Source organism: Anopheles stephensi, chromosome 2, assembly GCF_013141755.1.
Source record: "Anopheles stephensi strain Indian chromosome 2, UCI_ANSTEP_V1.0, whole genome shotgun sequence".
Classification (NCBI taxonomy): Eukaryota; Metazoa; Arthropoda; class Insecta; order Diptera; family Culicidae; genus Anopheles; species Anopheles stephensi.
The window spans coordinates 93,116,577-93,129,809 of record NC_050202.1 but is presented as its reverse complement, the minus strand read 5'-3'; the positions used below and the strand labels follow the sequence as shown (position 1 = coordinate 93,129,809).

Genomic DNA, 13,233 nt, shown 5'->3' with positions numbered 1-13,233 from the left:
GAAGTTTTTATTCCATCCTTCAGCACGACAGTATAGACTTGATTGAGCCGATGACACGACGTTGGCAGGCGCAGGAAAAACACATAACCAAAACAAATTCCGCAAATCGGATAATTCCCCCTGGTCAGACAACGCCGGTGATTTGCAGAACTCACACCCACAAAAATGAACCAGCTCTGCCGGAGTAATGCTGCCAACCGAATTGTGCGGTTTGTGAAAACGCTCTACACGGGTATGGCATGTTGGATGAAGAAACAAGCAGCCATTGGTTACCATGTTTACATTTTGCAGAAGGTTCGTCACCGACAACGGCAGCGAGGTGTTACTCAACCAAATTGGCTCCAGAGCCGTCTACCAACATTGGCAAAGCTAGTCCAGTCGCAAGTAATGTCCCCACCGAACGCAAATCCATTATTCCTCCCAACTACCGATACGTGTATCAGGAATTCCTGCCAGACCCGAAAGTCGAGTGGCGTAACTCGGTGCGCGAGAAACTCGAACGCAAGGATATGCTGGATCGACGTGCCAATATCGACATACCAGAGTTTTACGTGGGTTCCGTAGTTGCCGTAACGTCTTCCGACCCGCATGCCGAGAACAAAACGGCGCGTTTCGTAGGGATTTGCATTTTACGCGAGAAATGTGGACTGCGCGCACGGTTCATACTGCGAAACGTGATCGATCACCAAGGCGTAGAGATTAGCTACGATCTGTACGATCCCACATTGCAAAAAATCGAAGTGCTTCGTCTCGAAAAACGTTTAGACGAAAATTTGCTGTATCTACGCGATGCGCTGGACGAATACAGCACGTTTGATGTTAACATGGAGCCTGAAATCTTACCCGAGGGTTCACCGGTACCGATTAACGATGTGAAGGTGGTGCTCAAACCGAGACCGTGGTACGCACGCTGGGAAAGACACAACCTCCAGGGTGTAGCCAACATTGATGAGCACACGAACGAACGGAAACGACGGAAGGCAGAGGCAGTGGCCCAGCCATGGGAGAAGTATGATCTCATGAAAGAGTATCGCCGCACCATACCAGAGGAAGAGCAGAAGGAAATATTTACCGAAATTTATTCACAGCTTCACTCGCTGGAACTGGCACGAAAGAAGATGAAGCGTAAGCGCACGTTTGTGAAACCTACCAAGCTCGCTTAATATACACTATTAACATCCTTCAATGCCTTCACATGCCACAAACCTTAGCAATAAAAGCTCGAGAAAAGCAGGCACAGTTACGAAATAAAACGAAATGTGTTCTTCTTTTATTATAGTGTAGCGTCGGATGTAAGAAGACGTGTTCTGTTGGACATAATTGGGAGGCATTAAAGATTTACTACAATTACCAGATAAAACAAACCGCCTTGCTACGCGCGCTTCGACCCAAGTATTAAAATAACCTAATCGCTGTTTTGACGTTGCGATTGTACAAATCTATGTACAGACAATATTTGACCTCACTACAAGCGAATGAAGTCAAATGACTCAAAGCAACTAACCAATAGTTGACCAATGTGACTGCTATAGTTGTTTTAGCTTAACAATACTCTCCCTTTGCTGCTTAAAGAAACAGGAAGGGTCGCAAAGTCACAAGATCTCTGCACAAAACATAAATCATACTCTGTAAATCACTACGTTTGCAAACAAATGTTTTACGTTCTTACATCACTAACACTAACATTTTGCTGACTTCGAGCTGACCTCTTAGGAGATAGAAAACACAAATGTTTACTCTATCAGTGTAACGAAAACTGACTCAAAAATAAAGCTTACAATACGAGGCCTATACAATTTGCTGACTTAGGTGCTTCGCACAGATTGCTGCTGTTCCTCGCCCTGCTCGTGCGTCTAGTGCTCTACTGTCTCTTCCACCGGTAGAAGGTATCTTCATACGAGCAAAACATTCTGCGCCCGAAAGCTTTTACCCCTTTTTCCTAATAATCTAATTCCCACAGATACAGTGGGTTCCAGTTCCTTCCCCATGTCAGTAACAATGAGCGATTTTGATATTCATTGCTGCTGCTGCTGCTGCTGTTGTTGTTGTTGTACCTGACATCGCAAATTGTTAAGCACATGTCCTAAGAAATGCTGCAAGAATCTTGTCTCGTCGGTAGAGGCCCTCGTGAATCACAATTTAACTAGCCATCTTTTATGGCCAACATTATTGCCATGTGTTTGAATGAACATATATGATAAATCAAAGGTTACTACAATTCATAGATTACTCTTCTGTGTTCTACTACTGAATATATCAGACGTACTTTTCAATAGGTTTTGGGCCCAGGATACGGCTCTGTTAGTTTGAAATTAAAAGATTGAAAGCAGTTTTGTGAAGAATGGCGAATCCGAAACTAGCGGCATCTTTTTCCCTGCCTTTGCGAGAAATTCTTCGAGGATCGGAAAGCTACAGCTCTTGGTCTTTCGCCATCAAGATGGTTTTGATTAAGGAGAAAACGGCGTGGGCGAGGCGTGGGATAACCTTCGAAATACGTACGACCGTAGTGGATCAAGATCAAGTTTGCCAGGTTCCGTCATCCGATAAGATCAAAGAATGTCAAGCTATGGAACCATTGGTCATAAGCATCACGGATGCTATAAAGAACCGGCCCGTGAAGATCGACTTGACTAACAATTTTAATTGCCGGCACAGATCGATCTGATCTACGTCGGATGCCACTGTTGGAGTGGGGGAGAACCATCTCCATTTTAACTGCTGTAAGCTTCTTTACAGCATCCGATGTAGCTGTACCTACAGATCAGCCTGCTGCAATGGATTTAGCCTTTGGTTTGGTCTGAGGAGATGATTTCTCGGCGGTTTGTCTGGGGGTCTTGACTCTGATGATCCGAAATTGGGAATGTCTATTCCGGCAGAATCCGTCAATGACTTTGACGACTCTCTTGTCTTCATGACGTTCTTGACTTCTTTGGACATAATGATCTTTTGAATCGTGTGATGCCAATCTGCCAAAGCGTTTTTGGGCTGAAGCAGTAGCGACAGCATCGTATGTGATCAACCGATCACCCACTATGGGATTGCGAATGACACCTCACGAAGCGTTTACTGGAAGAAGACCAAATCTTGCCCATCTTAGAATATTTGGAGCAAAGGTGGTGTGTCATGTGCCGAAGGAGAGAAGGCAGATATGGGATGCCAAATCAGAATCTGGAATTTTCATGGGATACGGAAGCAGTTCCAAGATGTATCGAGTTTATAACATCAAGACTAAGAAAGGTATCGTTAGTCGGGATGTCATATTTGTGGACGAGTGTTTAACGAATCGAGCTTCTGAATTTGGAGAAACTTCTACTGAAGTTAGTCCTGGTGAATTCCGAATGAAGACGAATGAAGCTCGGAATGATGATAGCGATGCAGAATACGACGATGCTATTGGAGATCAACCAGAAGCTATCGAACACCATCAACCGATTGAGCAGCTGGCTGCGCTCGCTCCACAAAAAGAGGACCCACATCAGTTGGTAAGGCGCAGTGAGAGGGAGCGCATCATCCCAGGCACGTACCGTGATTTGGCAATGAGTTGCAGTACTGCGGTTAAAAGTCCTCGCCGAAGAAGAAAGGAAGATAAAGGGTCAGAAAAGTGCCGGGATCGTCGTGATTCGGATGAAGGTCCTCCAACGCATCGGCACGGCGAAAAGGAAGCATCCGGAAGAAGGGATAGAAGCAAACATATTGATGTTAGGCATCATTTTGTTAGACAGAACATGGCACTTCCTACTAGCAAAGTCGAACATGGACCGAAGGCCCTTGGAATTAAAACAATTCATTATTAAGGGGGGGATGTTAGAAGAGTAATCTATGAATTGTAGTAACCTTTGATTTATCATATATCAGACGTACTTTTCAATACCATGCTTCAACTCACGCCATTGCCATGTTTGCCATTGTTTACTCCACCATGAGTCACCATGAGTCATTAGGACAGATTCTCTTGGTACCGCTGCTGCTGCTGCTGCTGCTGCTGCTGCTGCTGCTGCTGCTGTAGCTACACCAATAAACGAATGAACCAACCACCAACCAACCAACTAGCCTGTATCTACACCATGCATCAGTTCGATTCAGGGCATTAGCTTGTAAGCAATGCAATGTTAATCTCTTTAACCATTTTGACCCGATGCAACATTTTCGTGAGAGCTTCTTTGCTCAGTGGCTGCGTTGAGTACCACACAGGCGAATCTGGCACGCACGAACGTTCTGGCTGCAGATAGAACACATCGTTGCGTGTTTTCACGCTCTCCGGACTGCAAGCAAAAGTAAAATAAACCGCCAACACATCGTAAATGCCATCTGCGAAACCTGCATTGCTTTCTACGTACCATTTCGACAGATAAAACTCGTACAGCTTCACGGGACATCTCAGTGGATCCTCTTCGTTTTCCTGCTGCTCATAAACCTTTTTCTTGCGCGCGTTATTAGCTGGAGATAGGAATGCGCATGAAAGTAAGTACTCGGTATTAGCGGTGCAGAAAGGGTCAATAGTGTACGAACAAAAACAAAAGATTTAATCCATCTTACCGAGTGATGACTGCGGTGGATAAAAGCGAAGCAGCACGTTTCTTGTGGCCGTCGATTTGGCGCCTTGCTGCGGCGTTCTCTTCCAGTGCTTCATGATATGCGAAAAGCTCAGTTCCATGTGTTCTTCGACGGACTAAAACACGCAAGGTACAACGAAAACAATCAGCATTACGCTTTGTACCTTGGAACGTCTCAATTTTCCCGATACTTACGACCAGATTGAAATGTTTCGTGTTGAAAAACATTAGCGTACTGAGCAGGACGTGCGGTGAGTGTGCCCCAAGCTGCTTGCATTCCCAGAGATGCTCTTCCTCCACCCTTGTGACGATGAATTCTGCAAACGAAGGAAAAAGAAGCGATAAAAAACAAGGACAACAGCGTATCGTATGGCGCGGCACTTTGCTTACGAGAGTCGTTGTACAACATGGAGAATTTTTTGGCCACCTCGTCCAAACAGTCGGTAAATCGCTCATAGTACGCATCGGTGAAAATGTTTTCCACTCTTCTATTCTGGAACAGATACTGCTGGATCCCTGTTTTAGCGGAGTGTACAATATTAAAAACGTTAGCAAACGATGAGCGCTCCTTTCGCCTGATTTGCTTGTTGCAAGCATTACCCAGTACGAGATAGTATATCGTGTCCGGTGCGTATTCGGTGCCGTTCGGTTTCCGCACTTCGTTCACGAACAAGCACAGCGAATAGTTCAGCTCATCGGCGGTCAGCTGCAAGATATCCGATTTGAATGGTTTCCGGCGGATTGAGCTTTTCTCCAGGTCGGCATTCTTCGTCACCACCCATTGCTTCCAGGCGTTCACTCCGAACGTGTACTTGAGACACATGTTAGCATCCGGTTTCTCGACCGGCTCCACCACTCGATTCACCGGTTCCGGCGATGGTTCACTCAGCTGTTCTCGTTTGATGCGTTTCGACGCAGGCGTCAGGGCATGTTGTTGCGCGTTATTGTTTACCACGGAACCAGCACGCTGTCCTACATTAGAGCCCCGTTTGCGACCTCGCTGAACAACGGGGGACACGACCTGTCGTTGCTGGTCCAACAACAGCAACTGCTGCTGCTGTTGATGATGGTGCTGCTGCAGATCTCCATATGCGTGGTGCTGTTGCTGTTGCTGCGAGATCGTATTGGCCTGCATTGCTGATTCCAAGTCGACTTGTGATTCGGAAAAATCATTCGAGGCCATCTTCAGCGCCATCTGCACGAGATCCTCACTGAACGATGCGTTATGTTCCATTCCATCGCTGGTCACCACTGACTCGGCCGCTCCGTAATGGTCATCACCCACTCCCACACCGCCATCGTCTGAGTCGGAGTCACTTTCATCCTTCTTCTTGTCGCCTGCCACCATTTCAGCCATCATCAACAGCTCCGCCTCGTACGGATCGGTGGGCATTTTGTCCTGTATCTTTTTGATCTCCTTCATGATGCCCCCAGCCGAATTGCGGGTAGTCGGTATGAACACTGGTACCGGTATCGGGAGCGGAATCGGCACCGGCACTGGCGTTGGCATCGAGTACATAAACATCGGCACAGGTACATATATCGGAACCGGGATTGGAATGACAATCTTGCGCTGTAGCGAACCATCCGTTTGGCAACCGACGTGGCATTGAATTGGCCTACAGGAGATGCTTTTGGTCAACTGTAACGGTTTGCACATGGTGGCCGCGTTAGCTACTTGCGTCGGTGTGGGAGGAATCGTCACAATCTGCGTGTGCGTTTCGACTTTCGTCATCGTTACCGTTCGTGTCGATGGACCAGGAGCAGCCACCTCTGGCTCTGGTAACGAATCCGGCTCGGGGGAAGGTGCGTATGTGGATGTTTCAGTAGACGTCGAAACGGGTCCAGTTTTCGCAGCACTAGAAGCGGCTGGGGTGGAAGCAATCGATATTTCTGTCCGGGCATTGATGTTGGGTAAAATGCTGCTTAGCGCTATCCTTCCGGAAGGAGGAATATTCGTCAACGGTTCTAGCGCTACACGCAATTCGGGCCAATTCTTCTGGTTCAAGTTGATCTGACCTGCTTTTGGACGCGTTACCGGTCCACGGTTACCCATTGTGTTAGCTAACGAATGGACAGATGTGATCACGGGCAGGTTGGATCCGGAAGTGATGTTACCGTTGGAACCGACCGTTGTTGTTGTTGTTGCTGTTGTGGTCTTCGGGGGACGTCCTCGTCCTCGCGTAGAAGTGTTCAAACCACTGGCCACAGAAGAAATGACAGCGTCTGCAGTAGAGGAAGATGTGTTTGCCGGACCGGTTTGTTTAGTTATCGTTGCCGTAGTAGTAGCGCGAGGAATACGCTTCGGAATACCCAACGGTGCGGGAACGGAAGGATCGATCGGTTTGGTTTTACTAAACTGGCTCTGGAATTTCATGAGACACTGATAGGTGCAAAAGATGCGCAGGCTCGAATCGGACATATTCAGCTCGTACTGGGGCGTTCGGACCAGTAAACAATGATCGCACGCTGCCAGCTTCACGTTCGTCGACACCTCGGACAGCGTCAAACAGTGCAGCGAGCAGTGCCGTTCCATCGTGGAGGGCCGAAGTATCATGTCGAAGGTATACTTTTTCACCTTGCACCAATTGCACGGCACAATCTCCCTGCTTGTTGAAATGTACAAATTCAAGCACATCTTGGTGCAGAATGCCAACGGCTCTAGCCGGGACGCTTGGCCTTGCTGGTAGATAGTGTAAGCTGCGTTCGACTTTCGTTCGAAGAAATCTTTACACATGGCGCACTCGTCTGGATTGACATTGTTCACGAACTTAAACGCGGAAAAGCAAGGCGTGCTGCAGAAATAATGTTCCCGCCCTTCCAGGTGGACTATCAGCTTGGTCGTCTTCGCGTGATTGCATACACCGCATACGTGCAACTTGTGTTTCAGCGACGGATTTAGACAAGCTTGGTACATTTTGTGACAAATCGCGCTGCAGAAATCCTTCAGCACGCCTAGCTCCCCGGCCCGAGCCACTCGTAGCTCAAAGCCTTTGTTCTGCTTACCGATCGTTTGCTGACAGTAGGAGCACGTTTTGAGTGCTTTCTTGTAGATTTCTAAGCATCCCGCGCTGCAGAACTGGCAAATGGTGAATCCGAAGCGAACGCAAAACTTCCCCATACTGTTCACGGACACGACCTTCCGGCACTGGACGCAGTGGGAACCGTGCGTCGTCTGATAGGCGCCTAGACACTTCTCATCGCAAAATTCCATCGTTTCCCACTGCAACCAGCGGGCCGAGAGGATTTGTAACGTTTTGTGACATTCGTGGCAGGTGCGCAGAAACGAAGCCTCACGCTCAATTCGCGCTGCTTCGGCCTCCTCTTCCGTCCGGGCGGTAAATTTCGCCACCTCTCCTCGCGAACCACTCGTACCGCCAGTCGAGCCTTCCTTGCCAAGGTTGCGTACCCGTACCGATCGACGGCGATGCAAACGAAACAGGTCGGGATGTTCCGTCATCAGCAAATCGATACAATCGCTACAGACGTGTAGCTGCTCTTCGTCCTGCTTGAACTCAAACTGGCACGGTTTCGTGTCGCTACACTGTACGCAGTATTTGGCCTCTTCCTGCGCCGCAGCCTTTTCTTCAATGATGTACCGTTTCCTTACCAAACTGTACTTTTCGCCATTGATTGCGGTCAGATGCTCTACACACTTTGAATCGCACAGATATGTGTATGAACCATCGTCTAGCTTGTAACGATACTTGCACAACCGTTGCTCGCCGCAGCGCACGCACGATTCTTGACGCTCGAAGATGGGAACAATCGTTACACGCCGTTGCATTAGTTCGTACTTGCCCGGGTTGTCGGTGCGAAGGCGCTGCACGCAATCGAACGAGCATATGTACTGCTGGCCGGATTCCTGATCGTCTGCTGTCTCACAGGACAGCAGGTAGAGACAGGGCGTCGATTCCTTCTTACACTGCATACACGTTTCCGATTCTGCCACTGCTGTGAGTTCACGAATCTGATTATCTCTCGTAGGAAAATCTTCTGTTCCGGTGCTTGTCAAGTCCACCTCCATATCTTCCGCCGGCCCTTCCGTCACTGTTTGAAGATCGTTCTCCTCGACTGCAACGTCCCCGCTTTCTGCTAGTGGTGGTGGTGCGAAACCGCCTTGGCCTTCATCTGCTTCCTCCTCGTGGCTTCCAGCCCTCGCAGTACCATCTTGCGTTCTTTCCCGTTCAGCTTCTTCACGTTCCAAGGATTGTTCAGCTGCCGCGGCATCAGCAGCAGCAGCGGCGGCAGCCGCTTCTTGCTCTTGTTCCATGGCACGTTGATTGTCCTCAGCGGATATCGCTCTCTCGTCATCGGGTAGCAAGCAAATATTTTCATTTTCTCCCCCCATTTCTTCATCCACCACAGCGTTTGATTCGTCTTCCACCGATTGCTCCAAGGTGCCACTCGCCTCTTTTGCTAGCTCTGCCTCAGTAACTCCATGTTCCGTTTCGTTTATCTCTGAATCAGCCAGTGGTTCATCGCGTTCGTCTCCACAATGTTCATCACCCTCATTATTACCGTCGTCCTGGCTCTCGTTTGCATCGGCAGCAACTTTGTCGTGCTCGTCGTGCGTGTCTTGTTTGTCAACCGTTGCACCAGCATCTGTGTGTTCCTCATGTGCATCTCTCTCTACCGTGTCTTCTCTGTTTTCTCTATCACTATTATGGCCAACATCATCGCTGGTCGAGTGTCGCAATTGATCGAACGGGTCTTCCGCTGTAGATGGATCCATCGAACGATCGCCTTCCGTCATATCGTCACACTTCCCATGCACACTTTCGTCCACATTCGTCATTTCTATGTCCTGTAAATGGGACGATGTGTTGCTTGCATCGTCCAGTTGCTTTTCCTCTTCTTCTTGTTGCTCTCCAAATTCTTCATCTTTCGAAGGACCATCAGTGTTGTGTTCCAATCCAGCTGTTTCTTGTGCGTTCGATTCGGGATCTTGCTCCGTGCCATCCCGGTGCTCTTTAGGATCCGCTTCCATTTCCTCTACGGCACTATCGTACTTTTCACTATCTGGATCATCTTTTTCACATTGTTTAGTATCGGAATGTTCCACCGACTTTGAAGTTTCTGCTATTTGAGCACCATCGTCCAGTTTGTCACAATCAGCCGTCACACTATGACTTTCGTCTTCCTCAATGTACTCTTCAACAATCATATCTTCAACCTTCTCTTCTTCGATCTTCGGCAGATCATTCTCTTCGGGGCTCCGTTCAACTATTCGCGCATCCTCTGCCGGCGAACAATCCGATAATAACGATTGCTCAACGGTAGCGTCTTCAACTACATCCCGCTCTGCCGTCTGTTCTCCTTCTGTCTCTTCCACCATCGGCTTTTCTTGCGTCCGAAGCGGACCATCATTGGGTCCATCCTGTACGGGTGTCTCCGAGGCGTCGAAGGGATTTTCCGACGTTTTCGGTTCATCGTTCAAAGATTCAGTTTCGACCCCTGGCTTGGGGGAAGCATTTTCTCCCTTTTCTCCTTCCTCCATCTTTTCGAGTCTGATGGGGACGCGTGCTGATGTATCGAAAAGGTGTTGAGAGCCACTTGTCCAGGATTAATCTGTAAGAAAGATCAGGTGTAAGCACGATTTCAAGGTGCGATTGGTAAAGGTTCCCTCATGACAACATCTAAAATCATGACATATCTTTCAGCACAAATTGTTGTTCGTATCTGCAGGACTGACGAGCTGAAGAAAAGAGACAACCACCACCTCCACCATCAAAAGTATGTTTGTATGTATGTTTAGTATGCTTCCACCCATAAACTCCCGCCTTTTACACCGACTTGAACCACAGGATTGCAGACAAACAAAGTAATTGTGGATTCCCTGAAATGCCGTATGCGCGTAAACCATAAAATTACTCACAATTTTACGCTTATTCACATTTACCCAAATAACATGTTAATGTCATCTTTACTACAACAAAATGTATATCCTTGCATGCATGTGGGGTATTTAGGATGGCATAATTTTCCCATCTAGCACTGCAAAGAAGCAAGTGTCCAGCTTTTCACCGGCTCCCTTCCTTAGCTCGCATCTGCTGTAAATGACGGTGGAATGCACATTTTTGCTGTTGCTGATGAACGTGAACGCTAAATGCACACTTTTACCACAAGACACAAGTTGCCGTCAACAACAAGCCCGCACCATTTTGTTTTTGCCTTCTCGCTCTATCAAGCTTCGCTTCGGGTGTCTTAAAATTGATGCATCGGCTTGACGCGCGCCAAGCAAACGTAATCATGAGGTTGTCAGTCCCCAGTTTACTTTACACGACACATTTCTTTGGCAAAAAAAGTCACAACTTTCACACTTACAAAACTTTACCGCGATAAAGTGATCAACAATACTGTGTATTTATACTGCTGAACCCTATCTCAGAAATTTTTCCTGTCCCTTCAAATCCAAGCTTTTCTTACGTGCGTGTGCTCTCAACATGACTGATGTAAAAGATGGTAAAGAAAATATGTCCATGTGTTTTCCCGTCAAGCAAATGAGCAAGACAGTGCATAATCGAAAAACGCGTTTGACCTTCTTCTTCTTCTTGTGAATCTACGATTGTGGTCGGTCAGGTATTCCTTGTCGAATAACAGAATATTGGAACTTGAATTATTCGTAGTTGGGTGGTGCATGTGAGATAAATGCGCGAAAACTAATTTTCGCAAATTACATGATGTGTAACGCAAAAGCATTGTTCAATAACGCCCTTGTATTGGCTGTAAATTCATTTTGCCAAGGGTCGAGGGATAGGTTGGCTCCGTAGAGATTTAAACACGATGATATTAGGAAAGCTAAATTATATAGCCTAGATCAGCAAAAAATTCTCCCACCGTGCAAATGGGTGCAGCAGTGTTGCCATTTTTTTCGAAACGATAAGTGCACATAGGGCTGGTTTCATGCCAATCCATACAATGATCTGTTTCTCTTTATTTTTCTTTTTTACCCTTCGTCTCAAACAAGCAGAAAATTCATGTTTGATCCGCATACAAATTTGATTCGTGTTTTATCTTCTTTTTAAACAGCACAAACAACGAAAGCCTTCATTCTCCGCTGGCGGCTTTGGAAATGTAGAAGTGTAGGTGCGTGTGTGTTCGATGTGTCAACGCCAACAACAAAACAATCACAAATTATTAGGCGAAGTAAAGTGAAACAATGCGTCGCTCGTATTCGCGCTCCCCTTCACGGTCAAGAAAATCTGATCGGCGCTCAAAACCATCGCGCCGTCGTTCCAGGTCCAAATCTAGGGAGTACGATAAATATCGCAGAAAGAGTGATGATAAAAGCCGCCGTCACGATCGTTCTGAAACGCGTTCCAAAAGCCGTTCTGTTGCAGCATCCTCATCATCTTACACACGAGAGAAAAAATCTTCATACCGCAATAGATCCAGAGATAGAAGCTACACAACTAGCACACGCAAAAGATCCTCATCTCGAGACCGATATCGTGAGCGAAAAACACATGATCGAACCCGTTATCGTCGTTCCTCTAGCAGTTCCAGCAGTTCGTCGTCTACAAACTCATCCAGCAGCAATCGCACGAGCTCCTCGGAAAGTTCGAACAATTCTTCGCCCGCCAAAACAAACACCGAAAACGATGAGAAAACGTTCGTGTTCAAATCCATGTCCAACACAGTCGATGATCCAACGTCCAAAGCCACGAAATTGGAAGAGTTAAACGCCGATGAGTTCATTCCACAAACCTTCGTATCAAGCCGGAAGGTGGCAATATCGGCACCTACCGCAAGCAGCATTGTTATAGACTTGGAATCGCAAACAATTAAAGTGCCCACAAGCGAAAGCACCGTAACAGATGAAGATCCTTTATTTCACAGCATGGTAAGTAAATCTTTCGACAAAACAGTACCTATGCCGGTGCTCCTCATATCGTGACATTAAACCAACATCTCATATTTCCACAGCTTTTCTCAAGCGACGACAGTGAACGAATGGCACGATGGGTTAAAAAACTTCATCTTTTGCGCCAATCAATGCCGTAGCTGTACGACAATTGCAGCGTTAGGATTTACCTAATAAATGTGTGTTTATTTCCTAATTAAACTGTGACCATGGTGTGCGATTCAAAAGATATCTGATCCAGTTTTTCTCGCTCTAGCCCATGCTTCATCGGCTGACAATGCCTCCTCTTTCGACGGTTCTATCGGACTTCCATCATCGTTCAGTTTTCCACTCTTCCAATCGCTTATGATTTTCTGCGCGTACACAGAGTTGAATAAATCCTGGCTCGTAAATTCCGACTGCACTACATCGGGAGCCTTATATGACACGTAAGGCTTAAATTTACAACCATCCAGGTTTGGAACAATCAGTTCGGGAATCTTTTCCGGAATTTCGATGAATTTGCCATCAATGGTGACTCCCGTATCGCGCACACCACGCTTGTCGATTGGCATGTCAGCGTACAGGTCAGGGTTAGCGGCGCGCTGCTGTTTGAAAATCCTTGTCCCCCGCTTGTTATAGAGCAAGAACTTTCGGAAATTCTTCTTCCCGGATAGAGCCGTCGTCGTAGTAATGCCGCGTTTAATGATATGGAACATTTTCCGGCTTGTTTTGTTACACAATATCCCGGTGTACTGATGCAGCCAGGCTGACAGTGTTGTGATTTGCGCAGAACGAAAATATAGAAGAAAAACATTCCAGCATGAGTTGTCA

The 13,233-nt window shown here is 47.1% G+C and overlaps 4 protein-coding genes across 8 annotated transcripts; 2 read left to right on the top strand and 2 right to left on the bottom strand.

Moving 5' to 3' along the window:
* The first annotated feature begins 42 nt into the window (after positions 1 to 42).
* Positions 43 to 1,796, top strand: LOC118517567 (39S ribosomal protein L19, mitochondrial). 2 transcript variants are annotated; one of them, XM_036063811.1, is made up of 2 exons: positions 43 to 232; positions 292 to 1,796. In XM_036063811.1, the coding sequence occupies exons 1-2, from the start codon at positions 166 to 168 to the stop codon at positions 1,161 to 1,163; spliced, it is 939 nt and encodes a 312-aa protein (XP_035919704.1). In that variant the 5' UTR covers positions 43 to 165; the 3' UTR covers positions 1,164 to 1,796. The 2 variants fall into 2 exon arrangements, with proteins under 2 accessions (XP_035919704.1, XP_035919705.1); XM_036063812.1 differs by having other exon boundaries at positions 48 to 232; positions 295 to 1,796.
* LOC118517554 lies at positions 1,241 to 11,010 on the bottom strand. Of its 4 annotated transcripts, XR_004908329.1 has the most exons (8): positions 10,881 to 11,010; positions 5,154 to 10,124; positions 4,944 to 5,069; positions 4,749 to 4,870; positions 4,537 to 4,669; positions 4,338 to 4,437; positions 4,004 to 4,262; positions 1,241 to 3,973 (listed from the first exon to the last, which is right to left on the bottom strand). XR_004908329.1 is itself a non-coding variant. In XM_036063795.1 (7 exons), the coding sequence occupies exons 2-7, from the start codon at positions 10,051 to 10,053 to the stop codon at positions 4,088 to 4,090; spliced, it is 5,556 nt and encodes a 1,851-aa protein (XP_035919688.1). In that variant the 5' UTR covers positions 10,054 to 10,124; positions 10,881 to 11,010; the 3' UTR covers positions 1,241 to 4,087. The 4 variants fall into 4 exon arrangements, 3 of the variants coding, with proteins under 3 accessions (XP_035919688.1, XP_035919687.1, XP_035919686.1); XM_036063795.1 differs by having other exon boundaries at positions 1,241 to 4,262; XM_036063794.1 differs by having other exon boundaries at positions 1,638 to 4,262; positions 10,983 to 11,005.
* Positions 11,011 to 11,494: 484 nt separating this feature from the next.
* LOC118517569 (putative protein TPRXL) lies at positions 11,495 to 13,200 on the top strand. Its single transcript, XM_036063815.1, has 3 exons — positions 11,495 to 12,399; positions 12,483 to 12,599; positions 12,677 to 13,200. Exons 1-2 carry the CDS (start codon positions 11,716 to 11,718, stop codon positions 12,558 to 12,560), a joined length of 762 nt encoding a protein of 253 aa, XP_035919708.1. The 5' UTR covers positions 11,495 to 11,715; the 3' UTR covers positions 12,561 to 12,599; positions 12,677 to 13,200.
* Positions 12,538 to 13,208, bottom strand: LOC118517571 (39S ribosomal protein L41, mitochondrial). Its single transcript, XM_036063818.1, has one exon. It carries the CDS (start codon positions 13,116 to 13,118, stop codon positions 12,642 to 12,644), a length of 477 nt encoding a protein of 158 aa, XP_035919711.1. The 5' UTR covers positions 13,119 to 13,208; the 3' UTR covers positions 12,538 to 12,641.
* Between the last annotated feature and the right edge of the window lie 25 nt (positions 13,209 to 13,233).

Excerpts from the sequence above, each read along its gene's own strand:
- LOC118517567 (XM_036063811.1), top strand. The coding sequence starts at position 166 with ATGAACCAGCTCTGCCGGAGTAATGCTGCCAACCGAATTGTGCGGTTT. Across the intron at positions 233-291 it reads TGTGAAAACGCTCTACACGG|AAGGTTCGTCACCGACAACG; the intron begins GTATGGCATGTT and ends TACATTTTGCAG.
- LOC118517554 (XM_036063795.1), bottom strand. The coding sequence starts at position 10,053 with ATGGAGGAAGGAGAAAAGGGAGAAAATGCTTCCCCCAAGCCAGGGGTC. Across the intron at positions 5,070-5,153 it reads GATATACTATCTCGTACTGG|GGATCCAGCAGTATCTGTTC; the intron begins GTAATGCTTGCA and ends CCGCTAAAACAG. Across the intron at positions 4,263-4,337 it reads GAGTTTTATCTGTCGAAATG|TCCGGAGAGCGTGAAAACAC; the intron begins GTACGTAGAAAG and ends TTTTGCTTGCAG.
- LOC118517569 (XM_036063815.1), top strand. The coding sequence starts at position 11,716 with ATGCGTCGCTCGTATTCGCGCTCCCCTTCACGGTCAAGAAAATCTGAT. Across the intron at positions 12,400-12,482 it reads ATCCTTTATTTCACAGCATG|CTTTTCTCAAGCGACGACAG; the intron begins GTAAGTAAATCT and ends ATATTTCCACAG.
- LOC118517571 (XM_036063818.1), bottom strand. The coding sequence starts at position 13,118 with ATGTTCCATATCATTAAACGCGGCATTACTACGACGACGGCTCTATCC.